The sequence below is a fragment of the Chinchilla lanigera genome, unplaced genomic scaffold, assembly GCF_000276665.1.
Source record: "Chinchilla lanigera isolate Chin_1 unplaced genomic scaffold, ChiLan1.0 scaffold00136, whole genome shotgun sequence".
Taxonomy (NCBI): Eukaryota; Metazoa; Chordata; class Mammalia; order Rodentia; family Chinchillidae; genus Chinchilla; species Chinchilla lanigera.
In genome coordinates, this window is record NW_004955537.1 from 2864790 (window position 1) to 2892465 (window position 27676).

A 27676-nucleotide genomic window follows, 5' to 3' on the forward strand; every position below is an offset into this window, starting at 1 on the left:
GGTTCGGGCGGAAGATCAAGTTGGGGTCCAGGACCTACCTTCAGAATCTGAGTTAGAGTTAGCAGTTGGAGCTGAGGTTTAAACCAGGGTTGGGTTCGGCAATGAAGCGCAGGCAGGGGTGGGGCTGAGAGTTCTAATTAAACCCCGGCTGGAGTCGGGGTAGATTTTGTGGCTGGAATTAAAACTAAAGTGGGGTTGGAGCCGGGAGTTGGGCTAGGGCCCAGGCTCTAAGGCAGATGGACAACATTCCTCCTGCTGCCTAGGTCTGCTAATTGTGTTCAGAGTCCAACAGCAGCTGACAAACGCCCCTCCCTCCCCAGGAATGTCTGGGCCCAGCAGGAGCAGTGCCACGTCAGCCAATCGGCTCAGGCCCTGCCCTGGAAACACCACCTGTTAATCCCCCTCCTTCCAGGCTCACCTGCGTGCAGGTTAGGCAGGTGAAACATCTCCCCGGAAACGAGCAAGAGCACCCCACCTGCTGGGCCCTTCCTGCTCAAATCGGATCCAGCACATTCTCGTGAGTGCCCCACACCCCCCACCCACTCCACCTCGCCTTCTCCCCCTGGCTCTTCCCCTGAGCACCTCCACCCCACCCCCAGCCTGGCCCTACAGTCATAGCAACCTGTGCCAGCACTGTCTGACCAGCAAGTCACAGCCCTGGGGAATGCTGGGAGGACTCCATGCTCCACCCATGGCCCCGCCTCCACCTCCCACCTGACTCGCCCTGCTTGTGTGCCCTGCAGACCCAGCGGAGGGCTGGTGAGGACCCATGCCTCCTGGGGCATAACCCGTGCAGGGTCACATCAGATTCCTGGAATGATAAGCATCCCTGTCCTGTGTACCATCGTGAGTGGAAGGGGTTCACTTATTCAAAAAATACGCTTTAGCCTCTGTGTGGGCTAAATGAAGAAGATGTCAAATGAGTTGCCCCAACCCCACCCCTCAAGATAAATGTCACTGACTTCAGTTTTCAGAAAAGGAGACTGAGGCTCTGACAAGAGAGCTCATGGGGCCTTGCAGAGGGCCATGCACACCCAGCTCACAGCACTCTGCAGACAGGGATCCTGGAGGGCGGGGACTGTGCTTGCCTGATTTTTCCCTGCTGTGAGTCAAGGTCCCTCCCCGCATCTCCGTGTCGGGAAGGTCTGGGCTGGGGTTCAAGTCCAGAGTCCTCCTTTTTCCTCTGCAGCACTTTGGATAAATCATGGTGGCAGCTGGTGTAGGTGGAGTGCAGGGAGTGGAGAGTGGGGAGGAGTGGAGAGGCAGGCACAATGGGGTGAGACCAGGAACTGGATGGAGAAACATCTGGAGGAGCCTCTGCCCTGGGATTGGGTGTGGCAGAGGAAGATGAGCAACCCCCCTGCAACTGAAAGGGAAGTGATGGCGCCTGACGCGGGAACACAGAGGACTAACAGGTTTAGAGTAAGATGACAAGTTTGGGTTGGGACTTGTGACGTCAGAGATGGTGATTGGACATCAAGGTGACAGTTGACTTGGGAGGAAGGTCTGAGTGGCAGAGAGGAATCTGGGAAGCAGCATCTGTTACTGCTGGTCAGGTTGTGAGGTGGAATTAGCGGAAGGGCCATGTTAGGGGTTGGACCCCAACCCACAGAGAAAGAGCAGACGCAGCCCTAAGGAGGAGGTTCAGGGTCAGGCTGCTGGTTCCAGAAGGGTTAAGTCATCAGCCCCCTCCCTCTCTACAGCTCCCTCCCAGGAACCATCCGTGACAGCTGAGGCCATGTGAGTTGGTCCTGAATGAGGCTTTATCTCTGGCGGTTGGTCCCATCATCCTCTGTGGCACCAGTTCCCTCGGCCAGCCAGGATGGGACAGGCAACTGAGAGAGCCAGAGCCAGAGAGGTCAGGGTCTGGGCAAAGGGGTTCCCTGGAAGAGGGGGAAGCACTGGAGAGGGAAGGAGCTCTCCTGGGGTCGTGGAGAGGCTTTCCCCAAGGAAGAGTGCTGGACAGAGGAGACTCCAGAGGACACTGGGGAGGACTCTCAGGGATCTGCCTCAGGTGAGTCCCTGAGGGTCGGGTGGGTGGGAGGTAACACTGTGATCTTGCCCTTGCAGGTAATGGTGACCTCCACCTGGGCTAAGAGGAATGAGACTCTGGGCCTGCAGCTGACAAGCAGGAGGTGGAGGCACCAGGTCATGGTTTGCACCCTCTGACCTCCGACACTGACCTTCTGCCCGGATCCTGCCTGACCAAGCCATGTCTGAACCAGCCCGAGCCCCAGCAGGCCAGGAGCTGCCTCCGGACATGCTGGCAGAACAGGTGGAGCTTTGGTGGTCCCAGCAGCCTCGGCGCTCCTTGCTCTGCTTCAGCATGGCAGTGGGCCTCGTGGCAGGCTGTGGCGCCGGTGGCGTGGCCCTGCTGTCCTCCACCAGCAGCCGCTCTGGTGAGTGGCGCCTAGCAACAGGCACCGTGCTCTGCCTGCTGGCCCTGCTGGTTCTGGTGAAGCAGCTGATGAGCTCAGCCGTGCAGGACATGAACTGCATACGCCAAGCCCACCATGTGGCCCTGCTGCGCAGCGGTGGAGGGGCCGATGCCCTGGTGGTGCTGCTCAGTGGCTTGGTGCTGCTGGTCACTGGCCTGACCTTGGCTGGGCTGGCTGCTGCCCCCGCCCCTGCGCGGCCCCTGGCTGCCATGCTATCTGTGGGCATTGCCCTGGCTGCCTTGGGCTCACTCTTGCTGCTGGGCTTGCTGCTGTATCAAGTATTTGTGAGCGGACACTGCCCTCCCATCCATGGGGCACCTCCTGCCCCCCACAGTGGCACTAGCAACATCTTCAGCATCTCAGGACAGTTGTCTGCTGGCCAGCGTCATGAGACCACATCCAGCATCGCCAGCCTCATCTGACCAGCTAGAGTCCTCCTTTGCACAACCTGCCTCAGTGTCCCCAGATGCACTCCAGGGCATGCATCTGTATGTGTACATGTGTGTGAGCGTGTGTGTATCCCAGGGCCTTCTGTGTACGTCAGCCCTTCTGTGGGATTGTGTTATCCAGAGCTCATGTGTACCCACCTATCCATAGCACAGGGAGTGTGCCTTCTTAGAACTGCTGCATGTTTGTGTCCATGGACTAACCCTCTGCCTGTCTGGGATCACAAGGCAGAGAAAGGTTTGTGATCCCTGAAGATTCTTGACTCTTATTTCCAACACCCCTCATCACTAGTCTGCCTTGTGACACCGGTCAGGAGTTTCCACAGGGATGTCTTTTGCCCACCCCAGGACTGCACCAGTGACTGCTCATCAAGCAGAGTTCTGCAGGCAAATCAGAGGGAACATGGGCTCCAGACTAAGATTCACCCGGACTGGAGCCCGGCTTTGATCTCCCACTTTGCACCTGGGCAACTTGAACAGTGACTTAGCCTTGCTAGGCTCAGGTTCTTGAAGTTCACGTTGCCATTAACTGTGAGGAGTAAATGTCACCATGAATGGAAGGACTGGCTCATAGCAGATGTGCAATAAAATGGAGGCTGCTGTTGTCATTGTCATTGTCTTCACCCCAGAGACCCTCCTTCCCCTTCACCCATACCCCTCCCAGACTAGCTCTTCCCACTTCTCTTCTTTTTTTTAGTCTTTTGAGACAGGGTCTTGCTATGCAGTTCAGGCTGGCTTGAGCTCACTTTGTAGCCTAGGCTGGTCTCAAACTTGCAACAGTCCTCCTGCCTCAGCCTCCCAAGTGCTGGGATTACAGGAGTACATCACCATGCCTGGCTTCCCACCATTTATAAACAATGCCTTGAAAGGTGTCCTAAGCCAGGCCCTTCATTTCTCCTCCTAGGTAACAAGGGGCAGGAGAGGGAAGGGAGGAGGGTTGAGTAGATATGCAGGTTTGGGAAGACAGTGGCTTCTTCTGGTCCCAGAGAAAGGGTGGTGAAACTGAGTCCTTCACATCTATTCACACGCTGGTTTAGGAGGCCCTCGGCATGGAGCTGCTGTCCTCTGGTTTCTCCTTCGAGACTGTGCCATCCTTTCATGGTCTCCTGTCACGACCTCCCTGAGGGCAGCTGGGAGGCTGCAGCTCCTTGCCCACTTGGAAGCCGGGGCATCCTGCTTCTGAATGGTTGGTCAGTGCACCGGCCGGTCTGCTTCTGGGCTCCTGGGCATGGGAAGTGTGTTTGAAACTCCTGGTGTGGTAAGGGGCACTTCCTGCTTGAAGGCAGGCCTTGAAGGGAGCTCCTTTTCTGTAGTGACAGTGACATTTCCTGAGTGGCAGTGATCAAGCTCCACTGGAAGCAGGCGCAAGAGCATTTGTTACTGCAGCGCCACTTCCTGCTGTGCAAGGGGCAGGTGACCTGAAGGACGTGAGGACACCAGAAAGGCGGGAGAAGGAGACCTGTCTCCTAAGACCCATCTTGGTAGAGCCACGGACACTCAGCAGGCCAGGGCAAGCATGTCGCCTGAGCGGACACCAGGCTGATAGATGAGGGGCCGCAAACTGAGAGAGGGAAAGACAAGGCCTGTCCAAGAATACCGGCACAACAGAAGCCTGTCCCCTGCCTCCTGTCAGCCTTCCAGGAGATCTTCTGCCTCATCCCCAGATGCCACCAGTCACCCAGCAGCTGGGTTAGAGACCTCAGAGTGGCCTCAGGTGGTAGTGGCTCCTTCACTGCCTCCTGCCCCAAGTACAACAACCAATCTCCAGCTCCTGATTCCCCTGGTTAATTTTGCCTAGTACTGCAACCACATCTTCCACAACCTAGAAGGAAATCACTTTGTCTGCCTAAATTGTACCCCTGCCTCCTTCCTAATCCCAATTTTGCTCTTTTCTTCTCCTAAAAACCACCTTCCTCACCGGCACAGGCATGTGCTTGAGCCACAGTGAGCGCCCTAAAACTAAAAATGAAATTCCACATGGAAATCTTTCCCTGGCTGCCCACCTCTTCCCGGCTTCCTGACATCATTCGGTCTCACTCTCCCTCAGAGGACTCTATGAAACACCACACCACACCATTTCCACAGACTCACGTGTTCGCTCATTTGTCCTTGCCTTTATATGTTCTGTTCTCTTTGCCTTCTTGTCTTTCAAGACTCAGCCCTCTGGGGACTCACATTCTCCGGGGCGTCTTCCCTGACCTTCTTCTCTTAAACTAGCAACTTGTTCCTTTTCTCTGCCCATAGCTCCCTCAGTTGCAGACATTAGCCTGGGGTACTTTCTGTGTCATCACCTCAACAGGGGCTCGGTTTCATGCCAGGAAGGTTTGGTCTTGCTTGCTCGTCTTTGCATCTCTAGTTCCTAACATAGGCCCAACACACAGATGCTCTGTTGGGTGGATGAACAACACGACTTGGGCAGACAGCAGTGTGATGAGGGTGGGGGCAGAAGACCCAGCTTCAGCTGGGAAGAAAGGAGGGGAAAATAGGTCACTGTGCACTTGGTCCAAGTCTGTCCCTCCTGAAGCCCTATGCTGTCTACCCGAGAAATCTCCACTCTCCCTGGGTTCTCAAGAGACATCCAGGACTATACCAACTCTTTGTTTTGTTTTGTTTTGTTTTTCAGTACCAGGAATTGAACTCAGGACCTTGCACTTGCCAGGCAGGCGCTGTGCCACTGAGCTAAATCCGCAGCCCCTATACCAACTCTTAGGTAATAAAAGAATCACAGACTGCCCTCCCATCCTGTAATACGGGGAGAAGCCTATTTTCCTTTAGCTGAGACAGGGTCAGATACCAACAATATCTCTTTTAAGAAAATAAAAGAAAAAACAAAAGAGGCTTTGACAACGAAGGGTTTAGGCAGCATAAAAGTCTAACTACAGGCAAGACCAGCATCGGGGGGCCCGAGTAGGGATGAAGAGTGGAGACTGTGGCCTGTGCCCCCCCCACCCAGGGGCTACTTCAGAGGGTAACACGAGATGGGTGACAGGCAAGAGCTGCGCGGAGACACAGGCAGGCAGAAATGCAGCCTCCTCCCCCATCTGTAAGCAGACCTGCCGTCACTTCCTGCCTTTCTCTAGCTTGCTCAAAGCATTTATCTAATGCCCTGCTTGGTCCATTCGCCTCTCTGCTCTCTGTCTCTCCTCTAAAACTGTGCCTTCCTTAGCTGGGCATGGTGGTGCACACCTGTAATCCCAGCACTCAAGAGACTGAGGCAGGAAAATCGCTAAAAGTCTGAGGCCAGCCTGGGCTACATAGTGAGTTCAAGTTTAGCCTCGACAATAGCAAGATGCTGTCGCAAAACAAAACAAAACAAAACAAAACAAAAAACCCCTGGTGTTCCCTCTCCCACTGCCTTTACTTCTCTTGTCACTTAGTTAAGACTCTGTAGCCCACCATTTCATCCACTCTGACAGAGCCCTCCACTCCTCAGCCACCTGCCCTTTGGTCCCCATTCCCACCAAAATCCCCTCCCTGGATAAATCCACCCATCTGTCTTCACTGCCCTGTCCCCACAGATGTTCTTAGAGAGATCTGCATGGGGCTCACCTCAGCCTCCCACTTCACAAAAAAATGGGAGTATAGACCGGGAGACCTGCTCTTTCACACCTGTTCTTGAATGGCTTTGATAGCCCAGTGGAGGAATCTGGACTTTGTCCTCTGGACACTGAAAACCATGGAACGATGTTAATCAAAGGAGAATTCAAGCTCACTGGTTGCTGTGTGGTTCTGGGGATTGATCTCAGAAGGAAAACAAGAAGAAATGGCTACACGGCCCAGAAGTACTGTCTCAGCAGGCCCCTGAAGGAAGAGGAGTAGCTGGAGGCATCACAGAGGGTTTGTGGGCTGGAAAGAGGTGAGGGCAAGGTGGAGAGTGTCCCGGGCCAGTCCCAGGGCTTTAGAGACCACTGGGCAGGAGGGTTACTTTCTTGCAACTAAAAGGAGGCCAGTGGAGAATGTTTAGCTGAGGCATAATCTGGTCAGAATTGTGTGTTCAGGTGCTCACTCTGCCAGCAAAATAGAAAATTACTTGGAAGGGGTAAAAATGGAGGCAAGGAAACCAGTTGGGAAATTAATGCATAATCCAGCTGTGAAACACGGAAGTGAGACAGGGTGGCTGCTGAGAGGTAGGGTTCAAAGAGAACAGATTCAGTGGACATCCACAAGGTGGGACCAATAGATCTTTGCGACTGACTGAAGGAGCCTTTTAAGATAGGGGTGATGTGATTGGTTAAACACTGGAAAAAAGAAGGGTTGAAGATACAATGGGGAGAATAAATTGGTCTCAGAGGGAGGCAGGTGGACCCAGAGCAGCACATGGAGGGACTGGGCTTGCGTCTCTATATCACTAGAGAGAAGGAAGAATGTGGGGGCAAGTGTGTGGGTTTTGAAGCAGGAAATTGAGTGAAACCCTGACCAAGAGCTGTTCTCTCTGAAGAGTGGAGGCAGTTTTTAAAGAGCTGTTACGGAGAAAGGCGAGGGATCAAAGAAACAGCAAGGTTTCTGAAAGCCCACATGAAGCTGGTGACTAGGCAAGCACCAGAGGCTGGGCTACCGGCGTGGAAGTGGTGATCTCCCAGACCAGCTTCACAGAGGTCCACTGAGGTGTGAGATGAGGTGGGCAGGGCGGTAAGCTGATGATATCACCAGGGGAGAGGCTGCTGTCATGGACCTGAAAATCTAAACTGGTACTTAGTGAAGAGAAAGACAAGAAGGGGCTGATGGAGAGGCAGAGTAGGATGGCCTGGACTGAAAGGCACTCAGGTGACAGGTGAGGAGGAGAGACGTGGCACATGTCCCTCCTGGGCTTAACAGTCAAACTCAAGATTCTCAGCTATGTTGCCTGGATACACTGGCAGGGTGGGTTCAAAGTGGTCTTTACACTATATCCAGTCACATCCCACAGGACACCTCAGGCCTGGTGGGGACACGCTGACCTCCCATCATGCTCAGCAGCCTGTACCCAGAGAGGATGCCTTCTTGACTGGTCTCCAGGACCCAGAATGCTCCCCTGGGCATAGACTTAGAGGTTGCCAGGGCTGCAGGACCCCAGATGCAGAAAGGCAGGGATGGGGCATGACACTTCCACTTTACAACCTGCTCTTCCAAACCTGGAGCTTGGACCCCTAAACTTCTGAATTCCCATTTGCTAGGAGTGGGTCAGAGAGAGCCAACCGAGACAAGGAGAAGATATGTCCAGCCGCATCCAGAAGTTTCCTGCTCTGAATCTACTTTATCCTTACTTCCAGGTCAGACGATGTGATGTCTTTATTGCTGGGAGAGGCAGGCAAGTTGCAGTTAACTTATTGGAGTCCCAGCATCCTAATTTATAAAACAGAGTCACCCACCCAGCAGAGATGTAGTAAGAAAGTACTGGAACCGTATCCATCTCTCATGCTGCTCGTGTTACTTTATAGCATCAGAAGCTTTAGTCCAAATCCTTTGCTGTGCTGACCAGATCTTCCCACCTAAGTCCTGGGAAACAGGCAGAAGGGAATGAGAGGGGAGGAGGCTTGGCAGTCTGCTCCCTCAGGATTAATGCTCGCTACCTGTTACAGAGAGCGATTGCCCAGGACATCCGGGTCAGGGTACAGCTGACACTTACAGAGCACGTGCTCTGAGCTGTTTTACTTGCAGAAGTTGCTTAGTCCTACTACGAACCATGTGAACTGAGTATGGTTATGCTGCCCATTTTTTTAAAAAGAAGTTGAGTACTGAGGGGCCAAGTAACTTGCCCTAGGCCATGCAGTACGTAAATGACAGAGCTGGGATTTAAATCCAGGGAACTTGTGCTCTCAAACCACTTTGCTACTCTACTGTGACACTGCTGGAGTTTCCTTATTCCGTGCCTGTGGCTTTTGTGACTCCTCTGTCTTTGTTCTCCATGCAGGACAAGGGATACGGTCTTGCCTTTGGAGAAAGCGGGAACCTGGACAGTCCTCTACAGTCAGGTCTGACCTGGGGTAGTGGCAGCTGCTGAGAAGGGGAGGACTGGCACAGGGCTGTGGACAGAGGCAGGCTGGGCCAGAAAAGGCCAGACCAGGGAGAACACCAGTGAGTGCGAGGCCTCCCAGAGACTCCGGCACCCCTGGCCCTCTGGGCCTTGGACCCATGTCCTGCTCCTGCTTTCTATCTGGGCCCAGGGACACAGAGCACAGTGAGAACAGATTCTCCTGAGGAGTCAAATGAGGCCTGGAGGGGCAGGGACCAAGGTGTGAATGAGGAGTTCAGCTCCGCATGGGCCCAGGGGCAGGTTTAAGAGGATGCCTCCAGGACCATTGTGAGGTGTGGGCTCAGGAGAAGCAGCTGCTTCTCAGGGACCAGTCCCCTACCTCCTCCTGATCCTCTCAAGAGTTTTGACATAGGTCCTGAAGAGTATAAAAACGGGCAGAATGAGAGGATGCTAAGGATGGGTTGAAGGCCATTCTCACTCCTTCCACGGAGCAGTGCCTTCAGCCCACTAGCCCTGCTGCTCAGGGTGCTCCTTCAGCGTCTCAGGCTGGGGCAGCCTCTGCTCTCCCCAGGCCTTTGAGGTCAGGCCATCTCTGGGCTCAGAAACAGTTACTGAGTTGGGCCGCTCGAGTGGCTGCTTCCTCCCAGTCTCCCCTGCCAAGTCCTCCTCCAAGGTCAGGGTGTTTCCCTACTCCGTCCTCAGCACCTCTCACTCTGCCCCTCCTCCCCACACTGACCGCACCGCCAAGCACTCCCAAGCCCATGACCTCGGACTGGGCTTCTCTGTGAATCTGAGAACCACCTGGCCTTGGGATCTCCCCAAAACCCCACATCCAACACTGAATCACCATTCGCCCAGACTGCTCTTCTTCGTTATACCCAGCTGCCAAGCCAGAAGCCGGGGCAGTGTGCCCATATCCAAAGTCAGCAAGTTCTGTCACCTCTGCCTCCTTCCCATCTCTGCCTTTGCAGAAAGCAAGATCTTTCCACCCCTCTCTCCAGCTCACGCTCCAGTCCATCCCTACACAGCAGCCAGAATGAATTTTCCATCACAATGACAGCTCTTCCTTGCAAAAACTAACCCACAGATGAGCCTCAGTTGCTCTCAGGTTGCTATGTGAGCTCTGCATCTTGGCTTCTGAGACCCTAACCAATCTGGTTCTCTCAGCTTCATCACTGCAGTGGGCACCCTCCAAATACCAACCCAGTCCTCCGGAGCCTCCTGCCTCTTTCTCACGCCCTTCCTTGGGTCATCTGCCCCTCACTTTCCTCCTCTGCTGGCTGTTCCTTCAACCCTGCATCCCAATGGACTCACAGAGGGGTCACTACCTGGCTCATGAGCACAGTCCCTTCTCTGGGAATGATCCGGAGCAAACAAGTGGCTTCCCCAAACCACATATGTGCGGCGGGCCCACGCCCATCACAGCTGATTGGGCCAGTGGCGGGTGCTTGACTCAAACTGGACTAAACAGATTCTCCTCCCTGAGTACTTGACATTTGGAATCCAGGGCTTTGGGAGAGTCTCATCAATGCCCCTCAGTGACAGAGAGCTAGAAGCACAATCCTGACCTCTAGCCAATGGAACTGCTTGGTATCTCCCAAATCAGCTGTCCCTTTGATTGTATGCAACCGTCAGGATTTCCCCCAAATTCCTATTTAAAGAAGCTCAACTCAAACCTCTGTCTTCTTAAAACTGCCCCCTTGGGGCTGGGGATTTAACTCAGCGGTACAGCACCTGCCTAGCAAGCTCAACATCGTGAGTTCGATTCCCAGTACCAGAAAAAAAAAAAAAAAATTAAAACTGCACCCTTGCTCAGTCATGACTCCGTCCTTCTCCTCCTCTTGGTAATATCCCCCACATGCGTCTCCGCGTCCTTGCCTTGCCCTTCATCCATTCACTCTCTGCCCACAGTCATTCAACAAACACAACTACCCTTCAGAATTCTATGTCGCGAGGGATTGGTTCCAGGAGCCCTCAGATACCAAAACTCACAGGTACTCAAGTTCCTTATGTAAAATGTTGTAGTGTTTGCATATAAACTGTTCACATTCTCCTGTATACTTTAAATCAAGTCTACATTACTTATAGTGCCTAGTGCATGCCTACACATCCTTTCATTCACGTGGATTCAGTATAGTACTTGGTGTATGGGAAATTCGAGTTTTACTTTTTGGATCTCCCTGGAATTTTTTCTAAGTATTTTTGACCGCTGGTTGGCCAAATTCAAGGGTGCAGAGCCCATGGATGTGGAGGGCTAACTACATATATACACCTTACATCCACCTTGTGCAAGGACCTGAGAACGCAGAGTAAGATTTGGCCTGCCATCTCAGAGATCTCACAGTCTAGCTGCAGGGACTGGCATGGTAATGGCAGGTGCCAATTGTTGTATGATTAAAATAAAAAGGGTCTGGACAATTTGGAGAAGCTCAGGGTGTGACTGAGGGAGAAGTTTGGAGGTACCTGGGAGAGGGAAGTCTGGGTGGTGTCTTCCGCTATGAGCACTACATTCCAGGTTAGGAAAAATAGAAATGAATGATGACTGTCTATTCAAAATGAAAATAGATTTATTAATTCCTGTGAAAAACAAACTATAAACAGATCATGGACTTGATTGATAAGAAATAATTTTAACAAACATGGCACTGATTTCTACCTGATATCCAGGCTCACATAAAAGACCAGCAGGTGAGCAGGCCGTGGGGGCTGTGGGCAGTTTTCATCCCTGGCAGAGGGGGTTGAGTGAAGGGCAAGGCAGCCCAGGAAGGGGAACAAGGTGAGTACAAACTGCACGGTGAGGGAGGGAAAACAACAAACAGCAAGTTAAGGCCAAAAAAACAAAACGAGAAAGAGTCGTTCTTACTTCCGGTAGCTAGTGCCAGGGATGGAGGATTGTTCTACCTAAAGGTCAGCCTTTAAGCCCTAGCCACCTTTGTCCCTGAGGTTTGAGGCTCAAGCATAACACCCTCTGTCCTTACACTGTCGGGCATGGAGGGAAGGGTGAGTGTCCAAAGATTAGGGCTCAGAGAGGGAAGTGGTCCCTGCTCCCCTCTGTCTCCGGTTCGCCAGCCCCAGGCTGAATGTAATTGTCCTCGATGAAGCCATCATCATCCTCTTCCCCCATCTCTGGGTGGTTCACACTCCCCGTCCGGGACAGCTGGTGGTGCTGGAAGCTGGCACGGTACTGGCGGCAGAGGTGGCATTTGGCAGCAAGTGCAATGATGACAGAGAGGACCACAGCCCCCAGCACAACCCCTACCAGCACAGGCCATGCCCGGCCTGCAGTGCTAGGGCCAGGGGCCATGGCTGATGCTGTGGGGAGCTCCGAGGGCCCCATATGGGCTGCAGAGAAAGGGACAGCATCACACTTTCCTGGGGGAACTGAAAAGACTGTGGGCATGGCAATCCCCCCAATCCTAGCAGCTGAGGGGCGCCCACCCCCTCCTCAGCCATCCACCCCCTTCACTCACTCTGGCTTGCCGCAGTCATAAAGGAGCCTGAGGACATCAGTGAGCCTCCACCTCAACGTCTGCCAGAAAAAGGTCCTGGCTCCAGGAAGACCCCCCAGAGGCCAGGTAGAGCCAGGGCACAAGTCCTGGAAAATAGAAGTATGGGTGTCAGGGACAGGAAGAGGGTAAATGTTCCAGTTCACACATACATCCGTGTTAGGGCGCTGCACCAAAGCTGGGGCACTTGTCCATGGAAGGGCAACAAGCTGAGGTGTGCATTTATTTGAAAGGGACAGTTGCAGGATTCCACTCCAGAAGGTGCTAAAACATAAATCAATTTTAGAACTTCATGACCACTCCTTATGACTCAGTCACCAGGCTCACAAAACCCCACCATGTGGGCAGAAACGTTTTCCCTACCTCACAGATGAGGGTGCCGAGGCTCAGAAAGGTGAACGGACACCAGCAAGGCCTCAGGATTTGAAGCCGGGACTCCGTCTGACACTAGAATCCAGTCAGCTACATTGCTGGGCAGTGGGGTATGCGGACAGGGAATAAGGCCACAGGAAGATCCTAGTTCCCAAAGGTTGGACCACAGCAGTTGTTTGGAGCTACCCAGCCACAGGGCAGAACACACAGGAGGAGGATGCAAATTTCCCGCCTCTCCCACCTCCAGAGGAGGGGCCCCAAACAGCCAAGGCAGCTCCGCCCCTCTGCTCTGGAGCTGGGAGCCACTGCCACACCTCAACCACCAGCCCTTTCAGCAAACTCCTCTCCACTCACCTCTCCCCACAAGAGGGCCACACTCTGCCCGCCTCTTCCCTGGAAGCAGACACCTGAGACTACCCCAACCAGGCCCACCTGAATGAGGAAATGGCCCAGATGAGAATCACCTAGGGCTGGGCACCTGGAAGAGAAGCCCCTGAGTCAGAGGCCGTGGAAAGGCACACCCGAACCTGGGCATGACCACAGGAAGAGCGCCAAAGTCTGGGATAACTGGAGGAGGGACAGCTAGGGCTGGGCACGATCCACAGGGGAAGCCGCTGGCCCAGAGGAGTGCCAGGGCAAACCGCCAGGCTAGGAGCTACCTAGAGAAGCAGCCAGCGTAGGAAGTGCTCTGTCATTTCTGACAGGTTCTGAGTGATCCCTCATTCCTCGCATCCAGCCTGCCACCAGGCCCCACCGGTTCTTCCCTTCAGCACCTCAAATGATGCACCCTCCTCTGCAACGACTGTGTCTACCACCTTCATCTGGCACCCCACGCTGATCTCTCCTGACCTTAGTCAACTCCCAGCGCCAATGGGGAGCCTATCACCTATTTTAAAATCCTTCCAGAAGTTGGGATTGATGGTGCCTGCCTATAATTCCAACACTCTAAGAGGCTGAGACAGGAAGCCTGGGCAATCAAGTGACTTCACAAGACCTCGTCTGTAAATGAAAAGGGCTGGGATGTAGCTCAGTGCAAAGGGCCTGGGTTCAATTCCCAGTACAGTACTCCAAGAAAAAAGCTCCCCATGCCACCCTTGGGTGTCTGTGAATTCCTAGCTCCTCCATCCAGGCCTGGAAATCCCACAGGAGGCCCTCAGGCCCAACTTCCTCCTGTGCAGAGCCCCCTCCCGCAACACACACCCTCCGGACTCACCTGCGCTCTGGCTCCAACCAAACTCTCAGCTCTGAGTCTCCATCCCTTGGGACCAAATGAGACCATCCTAGGGTCTCCTTGGGTGACCCCTGCCCTGTCCTGCACAGCCACCGGTTAGAACAAGCCATTACCAGAAAGGCAGCTCCCTGAGGTCGAGGGCTGGGCTGACTGGCGGTCTAGGGGGAGGGGGAGGCAGAGCAGCTGAACACAGGGAAGGAAAGCGAGGGCGGATCTGCGGGGGAAGGGTGCAGACAGGAGAGGCAACGGTCTTTTCATTCATTCGCAGGCATTCCTGAATGGCCTGCCGTGGACTTCTGCCTGGGCACTAAGTCCTTGAAAAATGGGACTTTGTCACCTTGAATTGAACTGAATTCACTTCGACTTTGCTAAGATTTTACTCCTAGCCTTCCTCCCTGCCCAGTCTCTGATTCTTCCCAAGGACGGACACACACACACACACACACACACACACACACACACACACAGCCTCCGAAGGGCACATACACACGTCTCGGAAAAGCCTCTGAACTCACAGCCCACACTGGCCTGCCCCCCAACACACATGCAGCCCTTGGGGTCACACAAACACAGCCCCACGCAGATCTGGAGTTTCTTTGTGGCTCCCAGAAGCTCCTGGGGACCCGGGGCAGCCGGGGTGCCCTCTACCACGCCCCAAATGTCTTCCCCCTTTGCTCCCACCTTCAGGAACTGTGCACAGTCGGTGGAGGTGGCTTCCGGCTGGGTCTGCAGAACCTGAACAGGTGGGCGGGCCAGGCCCGCGCAGGACTCACCTGGCGAGGCCGAGGGCGGGGCGGAAGCGGCGGGGAGGGCAGGGCCGGGCAGCAGTTGTCTCGCCAGGGCAGCTACTCCGGCCCCCTCCACACCACCCCCCAAAAGGGCGGCCGGCACAGCTGGTCCAGAGGGCCCTAGAAGGGGCAGACCTCAGCGGGCAGCTGCTCAGGCTGGAGGCCCTGATAAACAAGTGAATTTCCGGTGACGGTGCAAAGTCCAGAGTTAAACCTTGGAGACCTGCGTGCCCGTGAAGCAGTGAAGCAGGTCCTGGGGGAAGGGGGGAAGGGCATTCTTCTCAGGAAAAGCCAGAGGGACCGAGGGCGCGCCAAAATCCCCTGCAAACATGTGCGTGAGCCTGATTGTCCAGATAGAATCCTTCCTCTGGATCTCAAAGCACCTAGGACCCCACCAGCCAGGCTCCGAACCCCCCACACCACCCGCCCTGCTCTCTGATTCCCTTTGGCCTTCCTCCTCTTCCTTGGCCTGCTGCTGCCATGTCCTTCAGGAACCAGTTCAGAAGGCATCTTGCCTTCTATTTTCTTTTTTGGTACCAGGAATTGAACTCAGGGCCTCGCTCTTGTCAGGCAGGCACTGCGCCTCTGAGCTACATCCCCCGCCTGCTGCAGAACCTTTTGTAAGGCAGCGTTTCTCCATATCTTGTACTGATTTCTCCCTGGACTGCCTCCCCCATTCACCTGGGAGCTCTTACTGCAGCCTCTGGGCTTCCAGGAACCAGCCCAGTGTCTGAGGCGGGGCAGCCTCTTAGTAAATTTAATCTGGGGGAGGAAAGACCGCCTGGGTTAAGCCACGGTCACCAGGACCCAGCCACAGGGCACAGCTGGAGCAAAGCTGCAGAGACAGGTTGCAAAGGGGTGGTAAGGGAAAAACTCTGAGACGTCCTCAATTTACTTACAAAGGCAATGGAAGGGAAGAGAGTTCGGGAAGGTTTATCAGTAACAAGCTACAGGCCCAGCAGAGCAGAAGTCTTTCTTTACCTTCTTAAATGTGTTATTAAAACTGTGAGCACCACAGCATCTCGCTTGTAGCCCCAAGTAGTCCAGAGGCAATGCTTGCTTGGCAGTGCAGACTTCCTCCCTTCTTATCTCTAGCCAATGCAGGTGCAGTGCACGTAATCTGGGCCTGCCTTCCCTAAACTGTCGTTGTAAAGTAAGTACTCTGGTGTTCTACATTTATCCAGCTGCTACCCGTCCTAGCCGGGGCCCGGAGGCGGGGGTGTAAGTTGCTACAGCAGCTTGTCCCAAGACAAATCCTTTTTGGATAGCACGGTGTCTGTAAAGGCTCGATTAAACCTTCTCTTTTGGAGATCTCTCAACCCCCTGAACTCTGTTTAACAGGGCCAAATCCTGGAGTGAAGGCTTGTTCCTGCAGAGCTTGGAAAGTCGCAGGGTGGAGTCCTAACTCACCACCAACAGCCCCTTCCTACCTCTCCCCCTCATCCAGCCCCCTGCCTTCCACACCTCTCCACTACACTCCAGCCTCACGATAGCTCCAGCTGTTTCCTAGTCCTAGAGTGTCCTGTGCTTCCAGGCTTTGCTTGCTCTGTTCCCCTTTGCCTAGGACCCCTACTTCCCCCAACCTGCACCCCCAGTGCCTTCCCACACATCTCCAGGCCCCAGCTCAGGGGCCTCTCCCCGCCGCCCCGAGTGTGAGTGATGCGCCCGTCTCTCCTCCATGTCCTTGCAGGCTGACCTCAGCCCTTATCCTCCCTGGCCCTGGCCACACAGTACTGTGATTTCCTTTGTAGTTTCTCTCACAAACCTGGGAACTCTGAGTGTAGGCTCTTTGTCTGTCTTGTTTTCATATCTTGTCATAAATAGCAGCAATATATACTACTTCTAAGTAATGAATGTGAGGAAAGTGAGATCATTCAATTTTTTTTTTTTTTTTTTTTTTTTTTTTTAATACTGGGAATTGAACTCAGGCCCTTGCACTTGCCAGGCAGGCCCTTATGCCACTGAGTATATCCCTGGCAGTGAGATCATTCTAGATAGGGTAAGGAGGCTCCAAGGAAGGCATAGGTACTTTAGAAACATAGGCATACTGTACTTTAGAAACAAGGAAATCATAAGATTCAACTGGAAACGTCGAATGCCGTGGGTTTTATTAATGAAGGTATTCACATAACATGACCTAACTCACAACATAAAATTCACCCTCTTAGCCATTCTCAAGCATGTAATTTAGAAGCATTTAGCATACCACTAAATGGCTGTAACAGTGTGAGACCATTACTCTAGCTCTAAAGCACTTTCCTCACTCTCAAAGAGAACCCCTTAGCCAGTGAGCAGCCCCTCTCACCCACTCCAGCCTCCAGCAGCCCTGAGCAGCTTTCAGTCTCCATGGATTTGGCTGCTCTGGGTATTTCATATAAATGTAATTATATTTGTGCCAGCTTTTTAATGAACTATTTCATTTGAGCCTCATAACCACCGTGAGGTAGATGTTAATTTTATCCTTAACAGATGAAGAAAACAAGGCTGTGAGAAGGTAATTAGCATGATGTCCCAGAGAAGAAAATAAACAAGGTCCACATGCCCATTAGTCAGTCCTTTATTCAAAGAATATGCACTGAATGCCCACAACAGAGCCATAGCCAACCCATACAGCGCACACAGCCCAAGGCACCCTGCTGGATGCCCTCAATGGTATGGAGAGCAGAAAATAGGCTGGGTATCGACACCCTCTGGCTCTTCACCCTGGAGCTCTGATGCAGTGAACAACCTATCCAACCTTCCATGGCAGCTCTGGCAACCATCTGATGGGCTCTGTGCAAGTTAATTTTGGGAGGTGATTGGGTCATGGGGTGTGATGCTCACCAATGGATTAGCACACTGAGGGCTTTATAGTTAAATGAGATGCTGGGAGGTGAAGCCTGGTTGGAGGAGGTGGGTCATTGGGGGTGTGGCCTGGAAGGGTCTATCTCATTCTCCCCCCAGTCTCTCTCTGCTTCCTGCTGTCACACCATGAGCTGGTTCTCCTCTGCCATGTTCCGCTGCCATGCCACCGTGCCTTAGACCCAGCTGACTATGGACTGAAACCCCTACAAACTGTGAGCCTATAAACCTTTTCTTCTTACAGTTGTGGGTGTAGGTCTCGAGTCTCAGAAAGGGAAAGTAACCAAGACAGTCAGGGATGTGTCAGTTCCCTGCTCCTGTGAGACCTCATCCATTGCTGGTTTGACCAGAAGACATAGGCAAGCCAGTTAGGAGACTGCTGCAGTATCCAGAGAAGAGGAGATGAAGCCTCAGGGAAGTCAAGTGAAGGTGGAGAGAAATGCTCAGTTTACAAACACATGTTGAGGGACTTGGGATATAGCTCAGTGGCACAGAGCCTGCCTGGCTAGCGAGAGGTCATGAGTTCAGTTCCCATTACAAAAAAAAAAAAGAAGAAATACATGTTGAAGGTGAAGCCAACAAGATGTGCCAAGTGGGTGTAGGTTTCCAGAAAAAGAAAGAAAGAAATTTGGCATGAGCAACTGGAAGATTGAGCCTGGCATTTACTACCATGAGAAGACTTCAGAGAGACAGGATGGGAAGGGAAATAAGGACGTCAGTTTTGGACACACTGGATGCCTGGGAGACATGCGAGTAGCACACTAAGCAGAGAAATGCGATGCCTGGATGCGACAGGTTCTCAAACACACATTGAGAACGAACAAAATGTAGACAGGCATGTGGATAAGATCCCCAAGGATAAAAGAGATAAAAGAGAGAGGAGCTCTGGAATATGCCGGGAGTAGAGGTCAGGGTGAGGAGAAGCAGGAAAGGAGGAAGGGGAGTGGCCAGTGTGGTAAAAGGCAAAGGTATGAGAGTGGTGCCTGGACAGAGAAGAAAGCATGTGAAGGGCAAGGACTGGGCTAGCTATCGGGAGTGCCGTAGGCAAGTCAAATAAGATATGGACTAACAGCCAATCTTGGAGAATGCCGAAACGAAAGTCAGTGGTAATCCTGACGAGAGCAGTTTCTCTGGTGTTCGGGGGACAAATACCTGACTGAAAGAGTGCATGAGTATGCAGGCAGAGGAAGTGGAGACCTGCCTCCAGGTAAGTGCTATCGAAGGAGCAGAGCAGTGGATAGCACTGGAAAAGGGTGGAAGGTTGAGGTAGGACCTTTTTTTTTGAAGGCTAAGAGCTGTTAGACCAGCTGGTCAGAATAATCCAGGAGAGACAGGAACTTAAGGATGCAGAAGGAAGAAAGGATGCAAAGGTGAAGTCCGTGAGGAAGCATGGGGGGTGGGGGTCAGGTGCGCAGGGCTGGCCTTGGACAGGAGCAGCAGAGTCCCTCTGAGTCACAGGAGAAAGATGGTCTACACAAGCCAAATATATTATGTCTGTGGGGGGAGCCTGAGGACGTTTCCTTCTGATGGTTTCTGTTTTTCCAGACCAATAGGAAGCACTATCATCAGAGGAGAGTGAAAAATGAAAAGGGGGTGCAGAGCTTGGAGGCAAAAGAAGGTGTGACTGTATCACCCAGACCCAGGCAGAAAGGAGAGCCCCGTGGTGTCACAGGCTTGCAGGACAGAATCCAGCCCTCCCTTGGGGAGGAAAAGACACGGCCATCCAGAGTGACTGAGTGCTTTTGTTTTCCAGCCACTGTGGTGCAGTTGGGGAGGAAATGGAGAGAGGGTTTAACCAGGATTGAGGATTTGCCAGGCAAATATGATAAATGAAGGAGGGCCAAGGGAGCCAAGCTTTAGGCAAAGGAGCAGTCATGATGATACACCATGGGATCCACTCAGAGTAAGGAGGAAAGTGGGCATGGAGTGGGTGGGGAACACAGAAAAGATCCGGGGATTTTAGGCTGCTGGTGTGCTGGAGTGCTGGTGTGCTGGAGAAATTGCTGGTGTGCTGGAGAAAGTAAGTGGAAAGATAGGAAGTGGTGGACAGATGGTGACATGTGGAATCGAGGTTACTCAGTGGATGCAGTAGTTCTCGATAAGGAAAAGTCCTAGGAGTGGCGTGGTCCTAGAGGTGCTCCTCTTGTCTGCAGGATGTGGTTAGACTTCTGAATTAGAGGTCTAAGGAAAACATTCTAAAAGCTCTATTAATAAATAACAAAGCTACAGTTCAACCCTGGCTTCCAAGTCTAAGTCCAGCGCCTTTTCAATTACCTACAGTTACCTACCTACAGCTGTGTTTTTCCACACCACTGAGTACAATATCTCTTCAAGGTGTTCGGTTCCTCGTGTCACTTGGAGTGACAGATAGCAATCACTTCTTTTCAAAAATGTGATTATATTTCCTAAAGGAAGCTGGGGCCCTGCTACCCAGGCAGGGAATGGATGCTGAACAAGCAAAAGCATGAGAAGACCTACACCCCACCCCACCACTCCTTGTTCATCGGAGGCAGCCCCTCCCTGCAGCAAGCAGGGCTTCTAAGTGAAGGTCTTCCTCTCGGGGTAGTTACAGAGCCTTTCTGAGAAGCTGGTGAGAGCAGGGTAGTGCATGTGGATGCTCAATCAGGAATATGTTCCAAGGGCTGGCACTAAAAAACTTGTTGAATGAATGCATAGTTAGAATTCCAGGGGGGTTGCTCCCAGGTTAAGTTCTGAACTGGTGCTAGGGATCCACTCTGTGTGTGGGAACATCTGTTCTATTATAAATAGATGCCACTTCCTTGCAAGCCTCTAGAGGGAGGTACCCATTTCCCATGCTTCCAGTCACTTGCAGACTCCCAGAATGGAGTCAGCGCCTCTTTGGGACTTAGAAGCATCCTTTGGAGCTCATAGAGCTCTTTCTCCTTCTTTCAACCTTCACTTTCCCCATCACTAACCTCCTGGACATTTGTTTTGTTTTGTTTTGTTTTCCTGTGTTCAGAGCATCCTTTAAGTCCCACTGGGGACTGGGCTTGAAGTCTGGTGAAAGTGAGTCCTCCAATTTAGTCATCTAAGAATCCCTGAGGGAAATTCAAAGGAGTTTTCCTCAGGGGAGCCTCCCAGGAGACCTGAAGTCAGGGGCAGTGTTCACTACCACAGTGCCATGCAAGATGGTGAAGGGCCTGGTGACAGAGAGCCAATAACATAAGCAGTAGAAATCATTTTACCAGTAGACAAAGAATGTAGAAAGACAAGAGTTGATTTAGATCAGGATATGGGGGAGGAGGGAGCATGCGGCCATGGGCAAGTTTCCAAGAGAGGAATCTGGAAGTCAGAGTAGAGATTGGGACTTTTATAAGGGTTTGAGCATCTGGAAAGAGTCTCAATAACAAGTGAGATTAAAATAATGTCTTTTCCTACATCATTTAGCACCTTGCAGTACCTATATTGTGCTTGAAATTGTGTTGTTTACAATTGTGGTTTTGACAAGACCATTTCTGTCTTATCTAAAGCTAAAGGAAAAGCTAAAGGCTCACAGAAGGCCTTTAGCTTTAGATAAGAAGGTGCTGATGAGGTATATACATGTCTTTTTAGAGAAGATGGGTCAGGACTCATTAAGAGAAATGAATGGGCCTTCTGTCGAAAGGTTTGTTGCTATCTTATGACCTCCCCAGCGCAGGATGTCTCTAATGGAATTCTTTTGTTGAGAGTTTTAACCCTTTTGTTGCCAGTGGAGATGGTCATCGCATGGCTTGTAGGGTTCTCTTGATTTCTCAAGGCCCACAGGCCACTACAGGGCTCTGATATTTCACGGAATCCTGAGCATAAGCTTACCAGGCCTCTTATCTCTTCGGCCACACCACCCTGAAACTCCAGTAAAGTCACCTCCTAGTGTTGCCACATCAGATCCAACATTCAGGACCATGAGGCAAGGTCCCTCCGTGCCTTTGGTGAAAAGGGCTTAACAAAATGGAAGCGGTAGCTTCACGCTTTTCTTTATCATCCCCTTGCCGCAGTGGCAAGAAGTGCTAATGTAGCGGTCAGAAGCACTAATGGATTTTTTGTTACTTTCACCGGTCCTCTAACACCTAAAGTAAGTTAAAGCACCAGAAAGCAATGCTCATGTGCAGATCCTTCAAGGAAGGTGTGGCTGGAGCGATGGAGACAGTGTTCCCCCATAAAATGTGCTTTGTATGCTAAATAGGCTTGCTGTTGTTTGCGAGAAAGGACAATGAGTCATTTGTGCCATGTGTGCTACTGCACCTGCTGTTGGTTCCAGAATTCCCGAGTGGCCTAGTGCAACTTAAAGGCAAGATGCCTCTACAGCTCGGGCCTGCCAGTCTGTCTTGGTCTGCCCTTTGCCCTTCAAAGGGCTCCGTCCCATCATAACAACACAGAGCCAGACTCATTGTTTCTTCCAGGATCAAATCTCTAGTGCTTCCTGAGTACCTAAGGACTGCTTCTCTTAACTTGTTTTGGGGGGTTACTTGCATGGGAGGTAGCAGCCTTCTTGTGTGTGCCAGCACAAACTTTTCATCTGCTTCCTATCTAGATAATACGGTCTAACAGGCAGTGCATAATTAAGCTCTCTAGCTAGGGATCAAACTGTCTGGGGTCAAAGCTGAGCACCATCACCTAACCTAAGGCAGCATCCATCAGCTTCCTCATCTGCAAAATGGGCATAATAATAACGAAGCCCATCTCAAAAAGCTGAGAGTCTGTGAAATTCAGCTATCATCTTTTTGAGGCACCTGTAAGTGTTCAGTAACTGTTAACCATTGTAACTGAGATTTGTGCTGTAGTAGCATAATACTCTGGTATGTTTTTGTTTGTTATTTTTTTATTCTATTTTGGGGGGTTATTGTTCTGCTTGGGTTTTTTTGTTTTGTTTTGTTTGAGACAGAAGACCAGGATCTTGCTATGTAGTTCAGGCTGGCCTTGAACTCACAATGCAGCCCAGGCTGGCCTCAAACTTGTAGCAATCCTCCTGCCTCAGCCTTCTGAGCATTGGAATTACAGTCGTGTGCCACCACACCTGGCAAGACTCTGTTTGGATTACTGGGTAAATTTCATTCCGACCAAAGTCAATAGAAGTTGGTCAGGCTTTAAGTAAGTCTGAGCTTCAAACTATTCAAAACTGAGTGGGGTGCTGATGTCAGCTTGTGGCCTCACAAGACTCCTGGGAGCCAAATGGCCTTTGTCAAGCAGTTTGTACAAAAGAGACTTCATTCAAAGCCTTGTTGAATTAACTGGGGCTTCCTTTAAATAAAGGCTTGTTTTTAGAAGCTTTCTTTTTCCAACAAGGAAAAGAGCACAATGGGTTCCAAGTAATCTACTGTCCTCATCACAGCTTGTCACAAACACCTGGCTCATCTTCTCAGCCCAAGGGAAAACACATACACACACTCACTTGCTAATTTCAGGACACAGCCTCAGCTTGCTGTTCCAAAAGCATTCGCTGACAAACTTCCTCTCACTGTGGAGTCATTTCCTGGAAAAACAGCAAAAACTGTTTTCATATTGACAATATGTCTTCGGTTGCTGCCGAAGTTAATTGAAAGTACCATTGTTACTACCAATTTAAGAAAATGCTTTTAAAAATTACTCTTTCAAAAAAAAAGGTTTTTTTTTCCTTTCTTTGCTGATAAACATGAAAAGTGAACTATTGCTAATGTTGATTTCAGGCAAAGACAGAACTGAGGAATTGGGTTAATGTGTTGTTTATTTTAACTGAAAGTAAATTTCATGTTTGGGCAACATATACTTGGTTCTTCAAAAAGCAGTTGCTACAAACATAGAGTTAAGGCACTGATGGAACGTATAAAAGTCACAAACATTTGGGGTTTCACATAACAAAGAAATATCTCAAATGCTTTTCAAAATATTTTAGGATCCAAGACACAAGGACGTACTTTCAGAGAATATAGGAATGTAATCTGGGAGGGAAAAAAGGCATATTGGAGCTACTTGTTTCCTTTAAAAACACTGAGCAGAACAAAGCAGCATTCAGCTTTACATACTGACATTAAATAGTTTATGCATAATCACTTCACCTAAATCCAAAGATTTAGGGCTCTCATTGTGTTTATTTTGAAAAATAATTGCATGGGTACATGTAATCCACCCCAGGCTGGCAGGTTTTCTGTGGGGGAATCTCCCTTATTTAGAAGAGGACCAATTTGACACTAATTCAAATGACCATGATGTCAACTTTGTTTTGTTTTGGCGATGCTAGGGGTCAAGCTCAGGGCCTCACTACATGTTAAGTAGACACTCTACCGCTGAGCTACTCCCCCAAACCTCTCAAGACCCATGTGGGAGGGCAACTTTGAGAGAGCCATTTTCTTCTCCCATAGCCTCTTAATCCAGACCAAAATTTCATCAGCATTTTTTTGTGCATAATTTCCATAACAATCTCATCCAAATAGATCCCAGTTGCACTGTTTCCACAAGAAGAGAGAGAAAGGCAAAAAGAATGTATACACACTTCAGCAGTTTGCTGGGCTAATAGATGCTTGGAAGCCAATGGCCTCCACTTTGAGCACCTCTTGTCATTGTAGAGGCCAAAGGTAACTTGTATTAATCTCATGATGTCTTAATAAATTTACTACTAAAATATTTATACCAGTTTTTCTTTTCCTGATGTATATAATTTTTGGTGCTATCTATCATCTATCATCCATCTATCTAAAGGGGCCCAAGAGATGCCAGGAGAGGGAGGGAAGGGAAGGCAAGAAAAGAGGAATTAAATGACGTGCACATGCACCAGCTCCCACAATGAATATAATCTTTATATACTACAAATGTGTACCCACAAAAACATCAAAGCTACATAAAATCCAATAAATGAATGTACAAAGATTATGAAAAAGATGAAAAATTAAGAGTATGAAAAGTTTATAGAAACGTAAATACAGTTAGGTATGGTGGAGGACACCTGTAATCCATGCACTCAGGAGGCTGAGGCAGGAGGGCCAGTGCAAGTCTGAGGCCAGCCTGGGCTACACAGCAAGACTACTGGGCTACAGAGCAAGACCCTGTCTCAAAAAAAAAAAAAAAGTGCTGTTAAGGTACCGTTGGGTTTTTGTGTTTTGTTTTGTTTTGTTTTGTTTTTGAGATAGAATCTCACTATGTAGTTCAGATTGACCTTGAACTCACTATGTAGCCCAGACTGGCCTCAACTCAAAGTGATCCTCCTGCCCCAGCCTCACGAGTGCTGGGACTACAGGCATGTGCCACCATGCCTGGTTTAGTACTGTTGGATTACAATCCAAAGTGTAAAATGAATGTCCACGAGTCCATAGTGGTAATAAATACAGAAGTGGGCGAAAACAGATAAATCTGATTTTCAGAAGAATTCTGAGCAATTTACATAGATATTCCACCTTCAAGGAAAAGGGGTATAAATTCCCATTCCTTAGGTATGAGCTGTGTATAGAGACTCCTACCAAAAGTACAGTTTGGAAAGAGGGGGGAAAATAATAACTTTACAGTGGAGAACCCTGACAAATACCACCTCAGCCAGGGGATGAAGGTCAAAGTCAGTGATAGGTTGTGTTGATATGACATGCCTTTGATACGATGTGATGAAAATGTAACATTACTTCTGTGATCTTCCTCCCAAAAACTTATAGCCCAGGTACAATCATCACAAAAATATCAGGAAACTTCCTGCAGAAAAACATCCTACAAAATATTTCACAAAGCCAAGGATGGTGGCACATGCCTATAATCTCAGCACTCTGGGAGACTGAAGCAGGAGAATCGCAAGTACTAGCTCTGCCTGGGCAACTGAGCAACTTGGCGAGACCTCATCTTGAAAGTAAAATAAAAATCAAATCAAATCAAATATTCTGGGACTGTAGCTCAGAGCAAAGGACCTGAGTTCAATTCCTAATATCAGGGAAAAAATTGACAAAGACTCCTTAAAATTGTTAAGGTCATCAAAGCAAGAAAATCCTGAGAAATTCACAGCCGAGAGGAGCTGAGACGTGACAACTATATATAATGTAGTACCACAGATGGAATCCTGGAACAGAAAACAGATATGGAGAGAAACTGAGGAAATCTAAGCAAAGTTGATAATGATGTCTAAATATTGTTTCATTAATTATAGTAAATATACCACATTAATGTAACATGTTAACTATCGGGGAACCTAGGTGCTAGGTGTATGGGAATTCCCTGTGTTATCTTTTTAATTATTCAGGAAATCTGAAAATAAAGTCATTTAATTTTTTAGAAAAGCATTGTCCCTTCTAGCTCAGGAGAGCAAGATGAATAGGAGACTGTGGGTGGCGGCCCGGGGCAGTAGCAGCCATTGCTTAACTCTCATTGTCCCATTGTCCAAAAGCTAATCAAGCTGGGTTAGGCACCATCAGCCTCGTCCTGACTTCTACACAAGCATCAGAGTGAAACATCGTTTGATTTGAACCTGGGATAAGGGAAACGGATATTTTCCCCAGGACTACCGCCATCTCTCATCCCTCCCCCACTCCGCCTCCTGCTCACTCCCAGCCCAACTGGCTGGTCCCTGTTTGCTCCACCCTCTCCCCAGCCTCCAGTCACTGAGGAAGGACAGTGGTAGAAGTCACATGGAAGGTGGCAAGGCTGGGAGTGTATGAGGGAGAGGGTGATCAACACATAGAAAAACAGTGCCAGCCCCAAATAAGCAAGCACACAGCTCTCCCACAGTCTGGGACCTTCCGAGTGGTCAGAAGTCCAGCAGCACGTACACTGGTCATGCCTGACAAAAAAGGCATGACCATCACCCTAACACACCCATCATTTTAGAGGAGATCTGTCTTTTCCCTTGCAGTCCCAAGATAGTTGGAAATTGCTCTGTAGGGAAGACAGCATTCCATCTCGAGACGGTCAATGAATGTCGATGTGCTGTTGTCACAGTGTGCACCAGTCAGAAAGGCTCGTGTTGGAAATGCCTAGTAGAGTCCCCTCACAACATTCCTTCTGTGCCTGAGTTTAGGTGAAGATATGCTGTGAATGGCAGAGGGGAGAAAAGTACCACGTCCTTACAGAGGACCTTTCCAAACACTAGACTTCTTTGTCTCCTGAGAGCTTTGCTTTCTAGCCACTCATTCTGCCACGCTATAGACTGTGTCGTAACCCAGAAATGCTAGATCTCTCCAAAAACAAATCGAAACTCAACTGTGTCTTCAGCTGTGTGTCATCCCAACCGTCTGTCTGCCATCCCACTTGGCTAGTGCCACTCAGAATCTGACCCATGGTCTTGTACTCATCTAAAAATTGTCACAAAGAGACAAGCACAAGGGTTGAGAATAAGCATCCAGGGGCTTTTACAATTTGACCCGGTTGCAGCATTCAAGCGCGTGGTCAGCAGGATTATACAGACCAGGTTAGGTGTTAGAGAATCCCTACCAGAACTGGTAGGTGGAAGAAGCTAGCTATTAGGTGCACGGTAGGATCACAGCTGGGTCAGTGGAAGCTGAGATCTTCCATTAAAGTGTTTTCCCCACCTCTTCTAGCGTCTGCCTTAAAGCAGGTGTTTCTTGCTCTTCCCATAACTGAATCCTAGAGAAAAAATCCTTCTCCCAGGGAAGTACTTTGAAGTCCAGATCTACACCTCTCCCTTCTAGTTTCATGTCCTTCCTAGCCTGGATCACCAGACAAACCTCTGTGAACACTCAAATGCCTCAAATCTTCACTCTTCACATTTCTGCTATGAAACAATCTCTTCTTATTATTAGGCCATGCACTCAGTGTGTGACATCTGCCCTTCTCACGACTGTATCACAGGATCTGGCATGCACACCCGAATGGAATCCCGTGCAGCTGTAGGCCTGTCCCCCTGTTTCCGTTAGTCTGGTCCTAACGTAGCAGCCCCAGATTCTGCAAAGTGGCTATGAAAAGCACGCAACAATTCTCACCACCGCTCAGAACAGTCAGCGCCATCCAGCAAACATCCTTCTACTCAGCTCCATAGTCCACTGCAGAGCATGAGGATGGCTGGATGAGTCTTGGACAGCTCCAAACACACAAGTGCTTTTCTCTGCTGGACTGGGTAAATGATATGCAATTTCATTAACTTTTCTTTTTCGGTCCAACTATGTGCCACTTAATTATTGTACAACTTGTAAATGAAGG

The 27676-nt window shown here is 50.3% G+C and overlaps 2 protein-coding genes across 9 annotated transcripts; one reads left to right on the top strand and one right to left on the bottom strand.

The window, feature by feature from the left end:
• Positions 1–376: 376 nt before the first annotated feature.
• Tmem125 (transmembrane protein 125) lies at positions 377–3492 on the top strand. 3 transcript variants are annotated; one of them, XM_013507774.1, is made up of 3 exons: positions 377–517; positions 1704–1858; positions 2071–3492. In XM_013507774.1, exon 3 carries the CDS (start codon positions 2213–2215, stop codon positions 2858–2860), a length of 648 nt encoding a protein of 215 aa, XP_013363228.1. In that variant the 5' UTR covers positions 377–517; positions 1704–1858; positions 2071–2212; the 3' UTR covers positions 2861–3492. The 3 variants fall into 3 exon arrangements, with proteins under 3 accessions (XP_013363228.1, XP_005410696.1, XP_005410694.1); XM_005410639.2 differs by having other exon boundaries at positions 1704–1740; XM_005410637.2 differs by lacking the exon at positions 1704–1858.
• Positions 3493–11386: 7894 nt separating this feature from the next.
• On the bottom strand, positions 11387–27590 carry LOC102022959 (chromosome unknown open reading frame, human C1orf210). Of its 6 annotated transcripts, XM_005410641.2 has the most exons (4): positions 27460–27590; positions 22965–23045; positions 12308–12432; positions 11387–12179 (listed from the first exon to the last, which is right to left on the bottom strand). In XM_005410641.2, exons 3-4 carry the CDS (start codon positions 12342–12344, stop codon positions 11860–11862), a joined length of 357 nt encoding a protein of 118 aa, XP_005410698.1. In that variant the 5' UTR covers positions 12345–12432; positions 22965–23045; positions 27460–27590; the 3' UTR covers positions 11387–11859. The 6 variants fall into 6 exon arrangements, with proteins under 6 accessions (XP_005410698.1, XP_005410701.1, XP_005410699.1 ...); XM_005410644.2 differs by lacking the exon at positions 22965–23045; XM_005410642.2 differs by lacking the exons at positions 22965–23045; positions 27460–27590 and adding an exon at positions 14720–14931.
• Between the last annotated feature and the right edge of the window lie 86 nt (positions 27591–27676).

Bases quoted from the DNA above. Each gene is read 5' to 3' on its own strand.
- LOC102022959 (XM_005410644.2), bottom strand. From the start codon at position 12,344: ATGTCCTCAGGCTCCTTTATGACTGCGGCAAGCCAGA. The intron at 12,180-12,307 runs GTGAGTGAAGGG...CTTTCTCTGCAG, and splicing joins TATGACTGCGGCAAGCCAGA to CCCATATGGGGCCCTCGGAG.
- Tmem125 (XM_013507774.1), top strand. From the start codon at position 2,213: ATGTCTGAACCAGCCCGAGCCCCAGCAGGCCAGGAGCTGCCTCCGGAC.